We start from the raw sequence: 15,836 nt of genomic DNA, 5'->3' as shown, positions 1-15,836 counted from the left end.
ACGCATCCATATTGACAGAAGTCAAGCCGCTTCCTCCTTACTCCTTCTCCAGGTCCTTGGGACTGGGGTCGCCAATGCCGTCCTCGTTGATCGCAAACATGCAATCACTCTCAGGAAGACACGGGCTGTCGTAAATCTTGCAAATCCTCGTCTCACCCCGTCCCTTTTTCAGGCTCAGTCGGGTCGTACTCGCATGCGCAATAATGTTACCTCCAATTGGTTTCTTCGGGTCAGGATTGAACATCGCGCTGGGACCGCCGTCGACCTGAGCAACCACCTGATTGGTGATAACGACAGCGATGCCAAACTCATCCGCTAGACGCTGCAGTGTTCGCATGAACTTGGCAAGATGCGTTTGGCGAGAGGAGAGCTCTCCACGTCCATTAAAGTCGGTGCGGTAAAGGGATGTGGCAGAGTCGACGATAAGGAGCGAGAAGCGGGTTTCACACATCATCTGAGATGCCTGGTTGAGCAGTTGAAGCTGATGGTCCGAATTGTACGCTCGAGCGTACGCCACGTTATCCAAAACCTCCTCACCAACAAGCCCGTATCGTTGAGCGACTGCCAACAGCCGGACAGGTCGGAAAGTTCCCTCCGTGTCAATGTAGAGGCACTTCCCCTCTCCTCCGCCCATGTCAAACGGTAATTGACAGGTCACCGCAAGCGTATGGCAGAGCTGGCTCTTCCCAGTCCTAAACTCCCCAAAGATTTCTGTAATCGAGCCAGTCTCAATGCCTCCTGCGAGAAGGGTATCAAGTTGTTTGGAACCTGTCGTAATCGAGATCAACTCGCTGCGTCGGGCATGCATCTCGGTGGCCGTCGTGAAGCCCATTGGAACGAGTTTAGAAGCTATGTAGAAATGAATACGTCAGTCCTCTCATGTCCACGCAGGGTCGCATCTATGCTATTGGTATCACTCACCCTCAGCCAAGATCTTAGCAGCTTTCTGCTCTGAGATGCCCTTGATCTGCTCTAGCACCCGTTTCGGCCTATGTAGGCACAACCACATCCATCAGCAACGTCCCCGAAAACGTTGTCGCCGTATTATATTGTTCTGAATGTTCTAATATGAACGACGGATAGAGAAAAAAACATACGTATACGCCACCGATTCGACGGTATGAAACCCCGCGTCAACGAAAAGCTTTATATCTCTCGCTGTGAGACCCGCAACGCCCTGTCAAGGACGCGTCAGTAACCCTGTCAATAAAAACGTTCCCTTCATCTGCTGTGCACCGTATCATTACATAGGCGATATCCAATCCACTAAGAGCTGGAGTCTCTCACCTCCAGAGCAGAAAGCGGCGTGGGGGCCCCAGGGCCAGGAAGTCCATCATCGTATTCAGCCTGAGATTCCTCTGCAGTCATCTTGTCACAGATTGCACACTAATCGTTTTAAATGAAGAAATTGCGTATGAGGCACGTTAGTGTCTCTTAGTTGGGCGAGGAATCGAAGGTAGCTGACGCGAAACCACGCGTCTACGGTTGCAGAGGGGCCTGTCTTGTCGCAAAATCGCTGCAACGATGTGGTTCAGGTGCAATGGTCAACAGTAAGCTCGACTTCAAAAAAGCAGAAAAGACGATACAGACTGCTTTGACTCCGTTGCTGTGGCAAAGTCCTTCTACGTTCTTGTGCCTCGGAATTGTCAGCAATTCCTTGACGCGTGTGGAGTGTCACGACGTCACGTGATATTGAAAACACAACCTACTTCCAAACTAGGACTAGAAGGAAAACGCCTGGGTAGCGACGAACTACTGCTGAAAATGGAAGGAATTCGGCCTCAATCATGACCCAAGCCAATGAAATAGTTATTGGTAAAGGGCTCTTGACCTTGAAAGTCCTTAGAATCACACACTATCAGATGCTTGGAAGAACGACACCCTCCCTATTTTCATGCTTGCCTATCATGTTTAGACTGCACAATTTTCATCTCTGTTCCTTCGCTGCGACTGCATTCAACTTGTCCACAAGTTCTTGGGGATGAGCTCTTTTGTCACCCTTGAAGTGGGATCCGCTGCTACGAGCACTCCCTAATTGGCCCGCTTCTGCTACGTGAGAACGCCGATGGTTATACATGGCGTCAAGATCGTTCCGACGATCTTCTTTGAAGGGCCGACTTGCAAAATTCTGTCTCAGTTGGAGCGTTTCATTTGGACGCTCCGGCATATGTTCGCTAATTATCCGGTTCATGACTGTGCCAAACTCGTCAGATGAGCTCGGTCGTCCTCTCGGATCTAAAGAAAACGGTTAATTGCCTGTTGGCTGATAAGAGGTTTGTATCACTAGGCCACTTACTCTCCGCTCGTGGCTTTTGTCTATAACCTTCGAGTAATCCAAGTGTTTCTGCATTGGGTTCACTATACCTCTGCGACTGCGAAATCGAGCCGCGCAACGGCGCAGTGCGAGCAGGCCTGTCTGTCCGGGAATGAGCCCTTTGCCTGGAATTTTGTTTTTCCAGAGAAAGACTCTCCGATCCATAACGATCATCAACAACAATTACACTGCTCGCTCTTGAAGCATATCGCGAAGGGCGAGAATCGTTCAACTGGGGGAGCGCTGAACAGGCCACGGGTCGCTTCTCAGCCTGTGCTGTCACGGCAGCTGTTGGCGGTTGTGAGGTCTGACGCGACGTTGGACTAGGCGGACGGCTTCCCAACGGGGTACCTGGCTGGCGTGGGCTGGGTAATGGAGTGTTATTGTTCGAGATCCAGATTCCTTCGATTTGGATTCCGCTTTCGAGCGCTCTGGCGCCGAATGGTATGTCATTTCTCCTTATCTCCTCCAGATCTAAATCCCTGTGTTGCTCCGCTTTCTGACACGCCTCGACGGCGGCGTATTTCTTGAGCTTCCGCCTATTGTAGGCGAGAACACCGAAGGAGTAGATAAGTACGATTACCTAGATTTATCAGTAAGGTCCGATAAGATGCGATAAGATAGGGCCTTACTATGAGAGCACCGAGAACCTATTGGAGCTCAACCATCAGCACATTATCTCTCGACGCCAAGCAAGATATCTCGGTCCTACAAAGCACATCTTCTCCCATAGCTCCCACCCGTTCCAGAACTGCATCGTTGATCCAACAATTTTCGTTCTAGGTCGCTACTCTCTCTGTCTCGGTTCGGGTAGTTCTAGGCCAATGGGGACGGTGACAGAAATGCAAGTGATATGTGGAGATGATCCGCATCAAGCGACGGGTAAGTAGATAGAACAAGTCGCCTGGAACAAGAGTAACATCAATTAGGACGAGGATTCCACGCTGGCACTTTGTGAGAGCTGGAGAGGGCGTCTCGCAGGTGATGAAGTAGACTCTCGTACTCCGCTGCTATCTCTTTAGTGCCAGACCAGATTTGGTGAGAGATAAACAATATGTACTCTTGGAACAATAAGGTACCTTTGAAAAGTGTCAAGACGAGGGGAGAGGCCGTATGTATCCTCTACGGGTCTGAACTGCAGGCGGAAGCGTGACAGTCGAAGAAACACGGGGATCAGGTTCCTAGTTGCACAAGGCCTCTTGAAGATGCGGAAAGCACGAGGCCCTCCTTCCACTTCTCTCGGCACTCCAACACAAGGTTTCACTAGATCTACCACTCTGGTGCCGGCAGATGCCTTTTAGACTACTTTTTTAGTGAAAGAAAAGGCACGAAATAGCTGGGGTTGCATGGCACTGTACCATCAGGCGGCAGGTGACGTGTGAATCTTCTGTATTTGCTTAGTCGCACCATCTTCCTGGCTACGACACAATACAAAGTAGGATAGGTTGCTCTGGGAATAAGCACCTTTTAAAGGTACTTGCTCATTACGCTGCGCTTGTTTGAAGGATGTGCCAATTATATGTGGCTTCTGCTTGTCGGGAGGGCTTTCTGGTTCACCTATATTCAGTTCGTTAACTGGCTGTTTGGGGCCCCGGTCTCATTAGTTCTTTGTGCATGCAAGCCCTGCGGCCTATTTATGGATCAGATTCAGATGCGGTTGACCAAGATCTGCGGGTAGCCACTCACCAGCAAAACGATCTGCCCCTCTTCGCGCCCGACGCGCCGACTTGAAGTCTATTCTTATTATAGGAAACGGGAAGTCCATTTCTATACGTGATCTATGTGTCCTGTGTGTATTTATGAGCTTTCTGGAGTTTTTCTTTCTTTTTTTATTTTTTCTCGCCCTTTTACTACCGAAGTATATTTGTTCTCCCAGACATTGCTAGTAAGCATCATGGGCCACCCGTTGAAAAGTCGGGTGTTGGTTGGCAATATATATATATATAAATTCCAGAGGACTTCATGCCTACTTTATCCCCCCGTGTCCTGAATTAAGGAGCAATAAATGAACCCGAAGGACAATAATCAATAATCTGCGCAGCAAGCTACAAAATGCGTTAGGCGTACACATCGACAATGTTGTTGCCCCTCCCCAATACGAGTTCCTGGACTTTGGGAAGAAGTACAACAAAAAAAACCTATAACGAGAAACACAAGAACTACCTCTATAGTCTGTAAGTCGGAGAAAACGACGCCTTTTCCGGCGACACTTGACGCTGCTTTCCGCGTCCTTTTCTCTCATGTGACTAAACCCACGCTGCTTTTCTGACCCATCCATCTTAGGTTGGGGCAAGGATACGCGAGTTTCGGTTGCGCTCTCATCCCTGTCATGATATCTACTCAGTTGCATCATGCCCACCAACATTCATCTCTATCTGTTAGTCAAACAAGGCCTGTTGTCAGAAATATGTTCTGGATTTTCCTCCAAATGTCCATATTAAGCTTGGATACTTATCCTGTCTTCTGCATCTATCTGCCAAATATAAATGCTGTGAGGGCGCTCAGTAATTAATGTATTAACTATAGCAGCTAGTCTTACAAGATTCAAAGCATAAGGAAAGAAAGAAGGATTATAGGCGTGGTCAGTGTTGAAGATATGAGCAGGTTAGTGCGGCAGAACCCTGCTGCCTAGTTAACTTGTTAACTCACTGCCTACCTGACTCAGCTCAGTCAGTCCACGCCGCGCTGTCACAAATACTGCAACTGCTGTGGAGCAGCACTATTTATTATAAAGATTTTACAATAACAATAACAACTAGAATGTGAGTACCTGCGAAATTGACGCTGAAAATAACCTCTAGCGGTGCCGTTTACGGCGTCCTTTCCACCCGCTCCTTTCAGCGGCGAGACGCTGCCTTAAGGTTCCCTCACGTGACCGACCGCTGTTTTGCACCCGCCAAGCCTGGACTGATTGAGTCTTCTGCTGCTCGTCCTGGCTCACTGGACCGATCCCATCCTCTGTGAGGAGACCCGGGATAGGTTGGAGCATTTTCATACCCTTGGGTGGTTTCAGTCGAACTATAAGCCCAAGACACTCGATGAGCACTGGAGACGATTGTGCCAGTATTTTTTGCTGTTCGCCCGGCGACCTGTGAATGACCATGTTCTTGCGCAGATGCGGCGAGTATGTCGGACTCCCTCCCCTTCTATTCATATCCTATCTAGATCCAGAACATATCTATCTACCAAGACATTGAGAACGTTTCATTCAATTAAGCTTAAAAGGAGCGGCTATTTACACCCAAGAACTTTTCCAGCTTCATAGGGCTCAACATGGTGGAAGCAACCATTAGATGCAGTAGCTGAAATATCTCTACAGCTTCTAGGAACGTTTATATATTCCAATAATATGGGCACGTACGTCTTCAGCAAAGGCAGCTAACACAACTCTTACTTCCTTTACTGCTATGGATCACTTCACTAATTTACCAATGTATAAAGTGAGATTTTCTTAAGTCTTACACTAGGTACTGCCTTTACAGATTATACGGAACAGCACCTTCTGGTCGACCCTTGAGATTGCGAAATTCAATGATGGCACAGAGGGCGTCCCGACCGCCGTCTGGGTCTGTAAGGTAAAAGAGTTCGATATCCCTATAGCATACAGTGTTGGGAGGTCATCGAACGAAACGCGTTGAGGAAGGTCGCTCTTGAATGGCTCGTTCCGCTTGCGCTTCCGAGGGCCGGGCCATGCTGGCCGCTGGACGGCAGTGGTTGTTGGACCGTCTTCTGTGGACGTGTGACGACCAAAGGACCCACTATCGAAGGCCTCAATGATTTCCGTATCAAGTAGGCCGGTAATATAATTCCATCACACACGGAGTTTCGTCTTTCTCGTTCGGTGTCCGTATCGCGCGGGCCTGGGAGACGGATTCCACCATCTTCGTGATGATCAGCTTGCCCTCAAGGGCCATTAAAATGGTATCGGTTCCATCCTCTAGAGCCGCTTGGAACCACTGTGCTGGAGGGGCCTTTGAAAAACAGTCACATAGAAGCCTTGTCCCTTGGCTCACCCAGGGTGATGAGGATCACGTTGGAACCTAGTATTGCCTCTGATTCTTTCGCTAATTTTGTCTCAGGGATCGGAGCTTGGGTTAGTCCGTTAAACGTTAAAGTCCTACTTAGATATGTCCATTACTCGTCGATACCCTTAACGAAATGACAACCCTTAGGTTGAATGATAGTCAACCGCTTGCCGACGCCGTTTTGCTGGATAAGATCGATAGACTATTTGCTTGCAATGTTGGCGAATACATCCATCTTCCACAACTTGTTGTCGTTGGTGATCAGTCAAGCGGTAAAAGCTCTGTACTGGAAGGCTTTGACCAAGCTGGCTTTCCCTCGAGATAGCGGGCTCTGCACAAGATTTGCGACGCATATTATCTTCCGCAGGACTGACGGAGTTGAAAGAAAGATCACGGCATCTATTATTCCCGCCTCGGACTCGGACACTGTACGTGTTTCGCAGTTGCGAGACTGGAAGGCTGCAGACTTACAGACCCTCGATGTCGAGTCATTCTCAAGGGTGATGTCGGAGGTAAGTCGGCTCACTCTCACGACTCCCTTTTCATGCCTCTGTAGTCTGATTGGACAGGACCTGTTCCGATTACTAAATCGGATGACGATCTTTTCGGGCCGCAGCTCATGGCGACAAGGAGACTTGACAGTCTCCCTGACCTGGAAGATATTCTTTACGAGTCCATTGGAGTCCCTCAGCCGCTCAATGATGATATCCATTCCTGGATAGAGAAGCAGTACCGTGGCTCTCGGGGTTTGAAATTGGAACCTTCAACTTCACTCTCCTCTCGACGATCATGAAGAAGCAGTCTAGAAGTGGATAATAGGAGGATTCTTGGGCCTTCGAGAAGGACGGGAAGATGGGCTTTTGGGAAGGGACCCATCGTAGAAAATCTGATGATCCAAATTGATGAACATTGTGGAGGAAATCGTACTCTCCGAACTAGTTGGGTTTGCTCTCGACAACCCTCTGCCAGGTGGAAATGGCCAGGCTTTTATACACTCGAAAGTCAGTGATAAATCTGGAATACATCGAGAGAGTCTCAAACATGAAGATGCGGTCAGCCTTGGATGGCATTGGGCTTTCTAGTCCCAATATCCCCTTGTTACCGGTGCACATGTTTCCAAGCCGCCCCGCTACCTCCAATAGCTGAAGAATTCTTTCCTTCACTTTTCTCATTTGTCATGCATCAAAGAATGTACCAGCCGCCAATGTCTGCTGCAGGCGACGTCGCGATCCTGGTTGAATTTCAGCTGGTGCCGAGCGGGCCTCTCCAGCCAACGCGACAAATTGGACGACGTACATGTGTAGTTGCGGAGTTCCGGAGCGCCGCGAGAAGGCATTCCAAGAAATCTTAGACCTGCCATGTCGAAAATAGCGAATACGCATGTACATTGATCCAACGGATTGACGTTTCGCATTAGGTCGGAAAGGCTTATGCATCTCCGTTGATGCCGTCTCCAAGAGCCACACAGGATCGCATTTACTGGACGGAACAGGTTGGATCGTCCTGTTCCAGGCTGCAGGAGCTGAAAGAATGGCCAATTATAGAGCAAATTCCCCGATCCCGCAGTCTGTGGTACATCAGTGCCATGATTGCCCTCTTCCATCGTAGCCCCTTAATCTCCGGGTTCTTGGTCATATGCGTTCGCTGAGGCCATTCAGGGAGAGCATCGTTCCTGCGCTTTGGTGATATTCGAACATACAGCAAACCATGCCTCGCAATGTGCGAAAGACACGTCATATGTCGGGGTGCAGCGACGAAGGATCCCAAATCGTCGCAATGAGAAGTTTCTGCTATTGGCTTCTGCAGGTTCCGAAAGGGCCGCGACGTAATGATCGTCACCCCGGCCCTCGGCAGCAACAAGCCCTAGCGGTGGTAGGAAGCGACAACTGGAAGATGCGGAGGTCACCGCATGCGGCGAGGAAACGACAACGGGGAGTGAAAATAGTCCAACGAAACAAAGGCAGTTGGAGTCAGATTCAAGTCTATATGTATTTGTTTAGACAAAGTTTAGACCATAGAGACACGGGATGGACATAAAGAAATGAAGATGTAGAGTTAACAAAGGGCTACTCACTTCAATTGAGCAGCAAATCCTCGTAGGCTCGGCTTCAAGCGCTACCTCATCAAGACTCGTAGACCCGTTTCAGGCCTCATATTCGCATGGATGATGAAGGATGCGGCCTAGAATGAGTGACGAAGGCGCAAAGGTGCTGACTTTACCGGACATGGGGCCTAGAAGGCACAAAAAATCACGCATCCAAAAAAAGGAAATACTCAATTCAGCAGTAAAATCAGGGGAAAAGAGGACGCTGGGAAGGCAAGTTAAAAACCGGGGAGAGGGAGATGGTTTATATGGACTTGGAGGTTGTTCTATCAAAGCGGCGAAGATGACGCCTAACCCGATCTGGCGAAAATGTCGCGAGCCAAACCGGACAAGGCAGCTCCGCGACTTACGTAGTTAGTACCTACAAAGCAAAGAAGTACTAACTTGAACCAAAACAGAACCAAAAGAAAGAAAAAAAAAAGGACAAAAAGAGATATATGTGGTTGTGCAACCTAACAGCCAGCTTCCCTGTAACGGGAAGGTGTGATCTGATGCCGCCATCCCAGAGTGAAGGTGCCTCTGCAGAATTGCTTCCCTCAAGTGTCACCTTCATTGCTTAGCGCGCCGTAGCGATCGTGGATTACTCGCACGAGTACAGCAGCGACTCCAGGATTCGAACCAGGCACCTGTGCCCGCTGGTGGATTACCTAAGCAAGGTTGCCGACTTAGCGGTTGCCCTTCCACTGGACTATCCGTGACAGATTTAATTTTTTTGCCGCTTAATTTTCCTATCAACCACTCCACTTAGAGATTCAGTCTATCAAGGGGTCAACGTTAAAAGTCATACAACGGCTACAAAGTATTACTCTGGATCCCGCTGTAGTTTGTATAACATGGGGAGCGCAATTCTCAGGGGAAAACCTAGGTATTTATGTATACCTAGGTAGGTATCTGCTGTTCGAATAGAAGACCCTGTTTCTCCGTGATGCTCCCCACCTAGCGTACCTGAGGCTGCTGTGAAGCATGTGAACACGGGCAAGGCCCCCAACGTGGGGATGGGATCCAGTTCGGGCTGGAACTCCGTCCATTTTCTCTCAACAAGCAAGCTGTCCCTGGTGGCAAAAATCATTCCATGGTTTGACAGAACAGTATCCGCCTACGATCTGCGCAAGGCCACCAACCAACAGACCACTGCGCCACGATGGGACGATGATGTCCACGACTGCCCTGGACGCTTGGCCTGTACTGTGGACTTGATTCGAGCCGCGCAGCTCCCGCGGCCCGTTCACTCTGCTGTGCACCACCCACTTCATATCGGTGTGCACGAGTTTTGGCACCCGAAGCGCCGATCATGTGAGACTGGGGGGACTGGATCACCGCAGTCTCGTCTCTGGCTCGTCCCTGAAAGACGAATTTCTCAATTGCACTGCGCTCCTTTGTTCTGTTTCCTTTTCGCTGCCTGGGCCCCTTATTCCTCGCATCGCAATAATATAATCCCTTCTCTGATCTTCTCGGTGAATCCTACCATGGCCCCGTTTCGTAACTTCCTGGCCAGGAAGCCCGCGCCGTCGAGCGGTGCCCAGGTCAATACCGGCAATGAGAACGGCCGTCACTCGATGGACAGCCGGCGCCCTAGTCCCTTGAGTATCAGGACGAGCAGACCTGAGGGACCTGATGAGTATAAGATGAGTGGTATGCTGCTCAGCTTTTTCTATGCTCAGTGATCTATAAGCAGGTGAAATGGCCCGGCTCTCCGTGGACAATGCGACTAACGGTCCCCGTATCTTTCGCAGTGGTCAATGATAGCGGTGTCTATCTTCCGGTATGGGCATCTTCTCTGCCCGCGGTCGCGCCTTGAGTGCGCATTGTCAGGGTATATTGACTGAGCGTCTATTGGCAGCCATCGCCGCCGGAGAAGCAGAGCTTCTGGCATCGGTATCCCGGCTCGACGGGGTCGTCGAAGCACCGAAGCCTGGTCAACGAAAATGAACCATTTTCCATATCGCGCGAGTCATTTGATTCCTATCGTCGATCATTCGTAAGATTCCCTCATTGCGCATTCCTTTGATTCCATCGGTAAACAAGACTGACCCGGCGTATACAGGATATTTCCGCTCGTTCCCCTGTTAGCCAGATTGACACATTACCCTCTCGCACCTCACTCGACTCCCGTTTTTCTCGCATGACCTCGCGATCTGCCATCAATGGAAGCTCCTTCTCGCAGCCGGAGTCCATGGAGGAGGAGCATTTCGAAGATGTCGGACTTGGCGATGAAGTGAAGCCCAAAAAAAAGGGCATCTTTTCCCGCTTCGGTGATTCATCGAGCGATGCATCCTCGTCCGCGGGCATCAGCAGACCGTCATCGTCGCATCTTGGCTTCCGCATTCCCGGCAGGAAACGGGCACAGAGCGGCGCCCAAGGTGCGGAACTTAGCAATATGAACCCACAGCCTCCCAGGACGGAGGTAGGGGGCGCAGTATGAATCGAAAGCAATGTTGCACGACAACTGCATGTGGTGCATGCGTGATGATTAGTCAGGGCGTTCTGGATATGGAGTTATTGTGATGGAATGGTTTCTTAGGTCTGGAGAAACCTGCCCGTGGGAATCGAATGCCTGCCACACGGGATCTGGACACTCAGGTCGATTTCGACCGTCGTCTACTCGTTTTTAATTTCTTACTGGATTGCACTTCTGCTGGACTTCTTCATACCACGAGCCGCTGTTTGAGAAAAAGCAGCTAAAAGATTCGGGTGATCACAATCGTCGTGGACATAGTAACATCTATGGACCATGACAACCATCCTATTGCTAATGTCTAGTAGACTAAACCATTCGCTGTTGGAAATACAAATGCTTCTGCTATCGTGCAGTAAAAGAAAAAAGTATAATCAACTGGAAGGAACCTAAGTGTCTTTCATACTTCCTTTTCTGACAGCTAAGGCATCCAATGCCGATGCGTCCACTTTCCTATCTGGGTTGTTTCGGACGAAAAGTGACTAAGCTCCCGCCGCTGCTCCCGACTGCTTGCCCCGAGCTTTGTGCCCCGATCCTCCGTAGCGTTCTGTGAGTTGACATCGTCAACTCTAAAGATGCCTCCTAGATGCGTGCTTCGACTCCTCATAAACTCATCTTGCTAGCAGTATCACATTATTCCAAGGCTGCTTCCCCAAAGTCCTTTTTAAATTTAAACATGTTCTCAAGCGCTGGGTCAATTATATATATATATATATAGCCCGGGTCTCAGTGTATGTTCCATTGCGCGAACGGCTAACTGAAGGATTTGATGAAGGAACATGAACTTTGGTACGCAGGAACCAATAGAAGCTTTCGATTCAATCTAATGTCTAGAAACAGAGATATGAGAAAGGTGAAGAGGAAAAACAACTCAACAGCAAAAAGAAGCTCAATTTTATAAGTAAATCCCCTTCTTTCATAGCCCTAGAATGCTCCAGAATTCTTCGCTGATACCTGCAGATTTGCCTACCCGAGACCCTTTGATCCCTTATATAAAGAAATCGGTATCCCACTTTGACTGAGGCTTCTAGATCCCCCGGATCCGTGCAGATGAGACCGCGTGGCATGCCGAAGGGAGTATTCCGGTTGGTCCGAGACCGCGGAATCCTACACTGACTGCGACAAGATCTTCAACGGCAATAAGTTTTATAGAGGCTATTTCGTGTACGGGTTTTTTTTCCATTTCTTTTTTTCTTTTCATTAGGGCTTATTAAATGTCTATTAAACCTCCATTGAATGAGCCGGAGTGACTTCTTTTTCTTGCTTATTATTTCCATCTTTCCTTAATTCGTGATTTCCTTCAGGCTCCTACATAGATTGACAGCATAAATAGCCCATCAAGTTAGCCAGATTTCAAAAGTCAGAGATCCTTCATTAACTATTGAGTTCCATACGTGCCCAGTACCAGATCTTCCGCGTTCAACAGAATATGAAAACTTTTAAGGGTTAGTGGTGGCCTCATGGTGTATACTTTACGAACTCGGCCCCGCGTGGTTAGGTTCGACTACCAACATTGGTAGTTGTTAACAGCCCAGTTGAATTTGTAACGATGATAGATTTGAGATTTTTCTTAGAAGACTGGCCCCCATCCTCCTACTGGAGGGGAATCGTGAATCGTATAGTCTTGCTTGACCTTGGTTGAAAGCAAGGTGACCTTGGATTCTGAAATCAAGAAATCGATATTCTATTCTAGTCCAGGGAAATGGTGACTTACATATGATCTCTAGCTTCTTGTCGGAGCCATTAGAATAGATGTAGATGAACATAAATGTAGATACAACTTCTTGTTTATAAGTCTGGCTGGACTTGAATATAGTAGTAATATCTGCGAACCGTGGTATTGAACATGCTATCGCTATCTGTCCATAAACTAAACCATTCACTCTTGGAAGTGTAAATAAAACGTTCTGTTCTCAAACACTATGGAAGAGTTAACTATATTAAACTATACAGTTCCGGTGTGGAGAGGAGCTCGATGCAAGGCAGATCATAAATCTGGGCATTGGATTGGAAACTCAGAATGCGTCCACTTTCCTATCTCGGTAGTTACCGCGTAAAGTTTAAGTTCTGCAAAAAATGCAAACACCCACTCCGCCTCGCGAAAAACTTCCCCGGCCGATAACCAAAAAAATATCCAGCAGCGGAGGCGGTGGGAACGCAATTTACCTTTCTCCATTCCTTACAATTTTTTTTTCTTATAAAAACCCCGGCTACAAGACATTGTTCCAAAAGCGACCTTGTCCACCATGGCCGGCATAAAGCGCCGTGTTGAAAACGGCGACGACCGCGGTGGGAAAAGGACCAAGGTCAAGGATGCGATCGCTCCGACCAAGACGAAGAGCGCAAAGTCGACAGCCCCGGTGAAGAATGGTTCCAAGACCGATTCCGCTTCTTCGAAGTCGAAGGCCGCGGCGAAGAAGGCCGTGAAGATTGAGAAGGAGCGCAGCAAGATTGAGAAAAAGAAGCAGCTGAAGAAGAAGAAGGTGGAGGAGGAGAGCAGTGAGGGGGACGAGGAGAAAAGTGAGGAAGAAGAAAATGGGGAGAATGGGTTTGAGTTCAATGATGGCTCAGAAGAAGACAGTGATGTCGACATGGAGAGCGCAAGTGATGCAAGTGAAGATGAGGAGAGTGAGGAAGATTCAGAGGAAGAGGACGACGAAGGCGCCAAGAAGAAGCTTGCTAAGAAGACCAACGGGGATGTGAAAGATGCGAAACAGATGAATGGCTCTGAGAACAATGCAATGAGTACGATATATTTTCCCTGACTTTTCTGCGGGTGTCAAGGTCAGCGCTGACAAAGTTACTTTTCCAGAGACTTCATCCCGCGAAGCCCACGCGAAGCAAAAGCAAATTACACAGGAACGGAAGCTCTCTAAACCCAACGCCGATCTGATCGCTCGCTCTAAAAAGCTGTGGGAACGGTTGCGCCGCAAATCCCACGTCCCCAAGGAGGAGCGAAAGCAGTTGATTGCGGAGCTGTACGAGATAATCACCGGGCGCGTCAGGGACTTCGTGTTCAAGCATGATGCGGTTCGTGTTATCCAGACTGCCCTGAAGTATGCGACTGTGGAACAGCGGAAGCAGATCGCATATGAGCTCAAGAACAATTATAAGGAGCTGGCAGAGAGCCGGTATGCGAAGTTTTTGGTTGGAAAGCTGCTTGTGCATGGGGACTCGGAGATCAGGGACCTGATCATCCCCGAGTTTTACGGACATGTCAAGAGGCTGATCAGGCACCCGGAGGGATCCTGGATCCTGGACGATATCTACCGGACGGTCGCGACGAGGGAGCAGAAGGCGAACCTGCTGCGGGAATGGTATGGCCCGGAGTTTGTCATCTTCAAGGACAACAGGGCGGAGAAACCCTCTGCGGAGCTGTCGCAGATTCTAGCTGAGCATCCCGAGAAGAGAGCGCCTATCATGCGCTACCTGTTTGAACTCATCAACCAGCTCGTGCAGAAGAGGACAACAGGGTTTACAATGCTGCATGACGCGATGCTGCAATACTTTTTGAACACGACGCCCGGAAGCCCGGAGGCAACCGACTTCATCGAACTGATAAAGGGAGACGAAGAGGGGGATCTTGCGAAGAACATGGCCTTTACAAAGTCAGGATCAAGACTGATGTGTCTGTGCCTGGCGTACTCCAATGCTAAGGACCGCAAGCTGCTGCTGCGATTCTACAGAGATACCATCAAGATGATGGCGGGAGACGTCCACGGACATATGGTCATCTTGGCGGCATTCGAGGTGATCGACGACACAAAGCTTACGTCGAAGTCGATATTCCCGGAGCTGTTGAACCAGGGCTTGGATGCGACCCCGCGTCACGAGGAGCTCCTCCTTCAGGTCACCGACCTGACGGCCCGTATCCCCATACTGTACCCATTCGCTGGGGACAAGGTCAAGTGGCTGCTCACAGACACGGATCAAGAAATCTTGAAGGAGATCCGTGAAATCAGAAAAGAAACTTCGAAGAAGGATCCCACAGTTCGACGTAACGAGCTCGTCAAGGCAGCCTCCCCAACGCTGCTGGAATTCATCGCAGCGAGCGCGCCGTCTCTCATGGAAACCAGCTTTGGATGCCAATTTATGTCGGAAGTTCTCTTCGACGCAGACGGAGACAAGTCCGCTGCGCTCTCTGCTGTTGCGGTGGCCGCTAAGTCCAAGTCCGAGGTCAAGGATTCCGCATTCGTTGGTCGGATGCTGAAGTCCCTTGTCCAGGGCGGCCGATTCAACACCAAAGAAAAGGTCGTGGAGAAGGTGGACCCGCCGCTCGGGTTCCACTCGTTGCTCTACGAACAGATCAAGGACGAGGTCATGACGTGGGCCGCGGGCTCGAACCCCTTCGTGATCGTGGCACTGATGGAGTCGGATGATTTTGACAAGAAGGATGAGCTTGCCAAGACGCTGAAGAAGAACAAGAAGCAACTCGAACAGCTTGCTGCAGCCGCTTCAGAAGCCGGAGAAGATGGAAAGAAGAAGGCCGGTCCGGCCAGCAGCGGGGCGAAGCTTCTCTTGGAGAAGATCAAATAGGCGTCTATTTTTAACGGAGTATTGAGAGGGAAAAAATTCTTTAGCATTTTGTCATTGAGAATTCGGTGGAAATTCGGCATTCACGTGTATCATTGAATAGATATTCTCACCATGTTCTGTACGGAGTATATATCTATATATTTTTGGGTATGGTCTCATATTTTGTAAATATAAAAAAAAAAGTTGATATTTCAACAAGACCTGCAGATTCGTATGTTGTACAATTGTCAGAATATTATCACACTCTGCTGACCTACTCGGATGTAAGGAAGTAGCTTTTTTTTTTTTGGGTACCATTTGGACTAGAGAGCAAAGTTTGTCCTGGATACATCCGCGGCCCAGACCTGGGCCACATCCTAGGTAGCTGGGTCCACACAAATAAAGAGGGTCAACGGGGTCAAC

General features: G+C 49.2%; 7 protein-coding genes across 7 annotated transcripts; 2 read left to right on the top strand and 5 right to left on the bottom strand.

Annotated features, from left to right (window-relative positions):
- Window positions 1–37: 37 nt before the first annotated feature.
- VTN00DRAFT_4332 (uncharacterized protein) lies at window positions 38–1,368 on the bottom strand (the record flags this gene model as incomplete). The annotated part of the gene is made up of 4 exons (XM_069430749.1): window positions 38–849; window positions 922–989; window positions 1,098–1,177; window positions 1,288–1,368. The coding sequence occupies 4 exons, from the start codon at window positions 1,366–1,368 to the stop codon at window positions 38–40; spliced, it is 1,041 nt and encodes a 346-aa protein (XP_069289853.1).
- An 839-nt stretch (window positions 1,369–2,207) lies between these two features.
- Window positions 2,208–3,071, bottom strand: VTN00DRAFT_4331 (uncharacterized protein; the record flags this gene model as incomplete). The annotated part of the gene is made up of 6 exons (XM_069430748.1): window positions 2,208–2,235; window positions 2,297–2,316; window positions 2,365–2,439; window positions 2,502–2,897; window positions 2,947–2,964; window positions 3,027–3,071. The coding sequence occupies 6 exons, from the start codon at window positions 3,069–3,071 to the stop codon at window positions 2,208–2,210; spliced, it is 582 nt and encodes a 193-aa protein (XP_069289852.1).
- A 2,040-nt stretch (window positions 3,072–5,111) lies between these two features.
- Window positions 5,112–5,468, bottom strand: VTN00DRAFT_4330 (uncharacterized protein; the record flags this gene model as incomplete). Its single annotated transcript, XM_069430747.1, has 1 exon — window positions 5,112–5,468. One exon carries the CDS (start codon window positions 5,466–5,468, stop codon window positions 5,112–5,114), a length of 357 nt encoding a protein of 118 aa, XP_069289851.1.
- Window positions 5,469–5,777: 309 nt separating this feature from the next.
- VTN00DRAFT_4329 (uncharacterized protein) lies at window positions 5,778–7,637 on the bottom strand (the record flags this gene model as incomplete). Its single annotated transcript, XM_069430745.1, has 5 exons — window positions 5,778–6,072; window positions 6,134–6,275; window positions 6,328–6,402; window positions 6,811–7,053; window positions 7,535–7,637. 5 exons carry the CDS (start codon window positions 7,635–7,637, stop codon window positions 5,778–5,780), a joined length of 858 nt encoding a protein of 285 aa, XP_069289850.1.
- A 356-nt stretch (window positions 7,638–7,993) lies between these two features.
- Window positions 7,994–8,566, bottom strand: VTN00DRAFT_4328 (uncharacterized protein; the record flags this gene model as incomplete). The annotated part of the gene is made up of 3 exons (XM_069430744.1): window positions 7,994–8,321; window positions 8,414–8,454; window positions 8,555–8,566. 3 exons carry the CDS (start codon window positions 8,564–8,566, stop codon window positions 7,994–7,996), a joined length of 381 nt encoding a protein of 126 aa, XP_069289849.1.
- A 186-nt stretch (window positions 8,567–8,752) lies between these two features.
- VTN00DRAFT_4327 (uncharacterized protein) lies at window positions 8,753–11,257 on the top strand (the record flags this gene model as incomplete). Its single annotated transcript, XM_069430743.1, has 6 exons — window positions 8,753–8,796; window positions 9,384–10,075; window positions 10,177–10,205; window positions 10,284–10,421; window positions 10,488–10,847; window positions 11,207–11,257. 6 exons carry the CDS (start codon window positions 8,753–8,755, stop codon window positions 11,255–11,257), a joined length of 1,314 nt encoding a protein of 437 aa, XP_069289848.1.
- Window positions 11,258–13,144: 1,887 nt separating this feature from the next.
- VTN00DRAFT_4326 (uncharacterized protein) lies at window positions 13,145–15,434 on the top strand (the record flags this gene model as incomplete). Its single annotated transcript, XM_069430742.1, has 2 exons — window positions 13,145–13,643; window positions 13,711–15,434. 2 exons carry the CDS (start codon window positions 13,145–13,147, stop codon window positions 15,432–15,434), a joined length of 2,223 nt encoding a protein of 740 aa, XP_069289847.1.
- Between the last annotated feature and the right edge of the window lie 402 nt (window positions 15,435–15,836).

This window comes from Thermoascus crustaceus (assembly GCF_041956765.1).
Source record: "Thermoascus crustaceus strain CBS 181.67 unplaced genomic scaffold VTN00scaffold_2, whole genome shotgun sequence".
NCBI classification, from domain to species: Eukaryota; Fungi; Ascomycota; class Eurotiomycetes; order Eurotiales; family Thermoascaceae; genus Thermoascus; species Thermoascus crustaceus.
The sequence above is the reverse complement of the archived record's forward strand: the minus strand, read 5'-3'. Positions and strand labels throughout refer to the sequence as shown.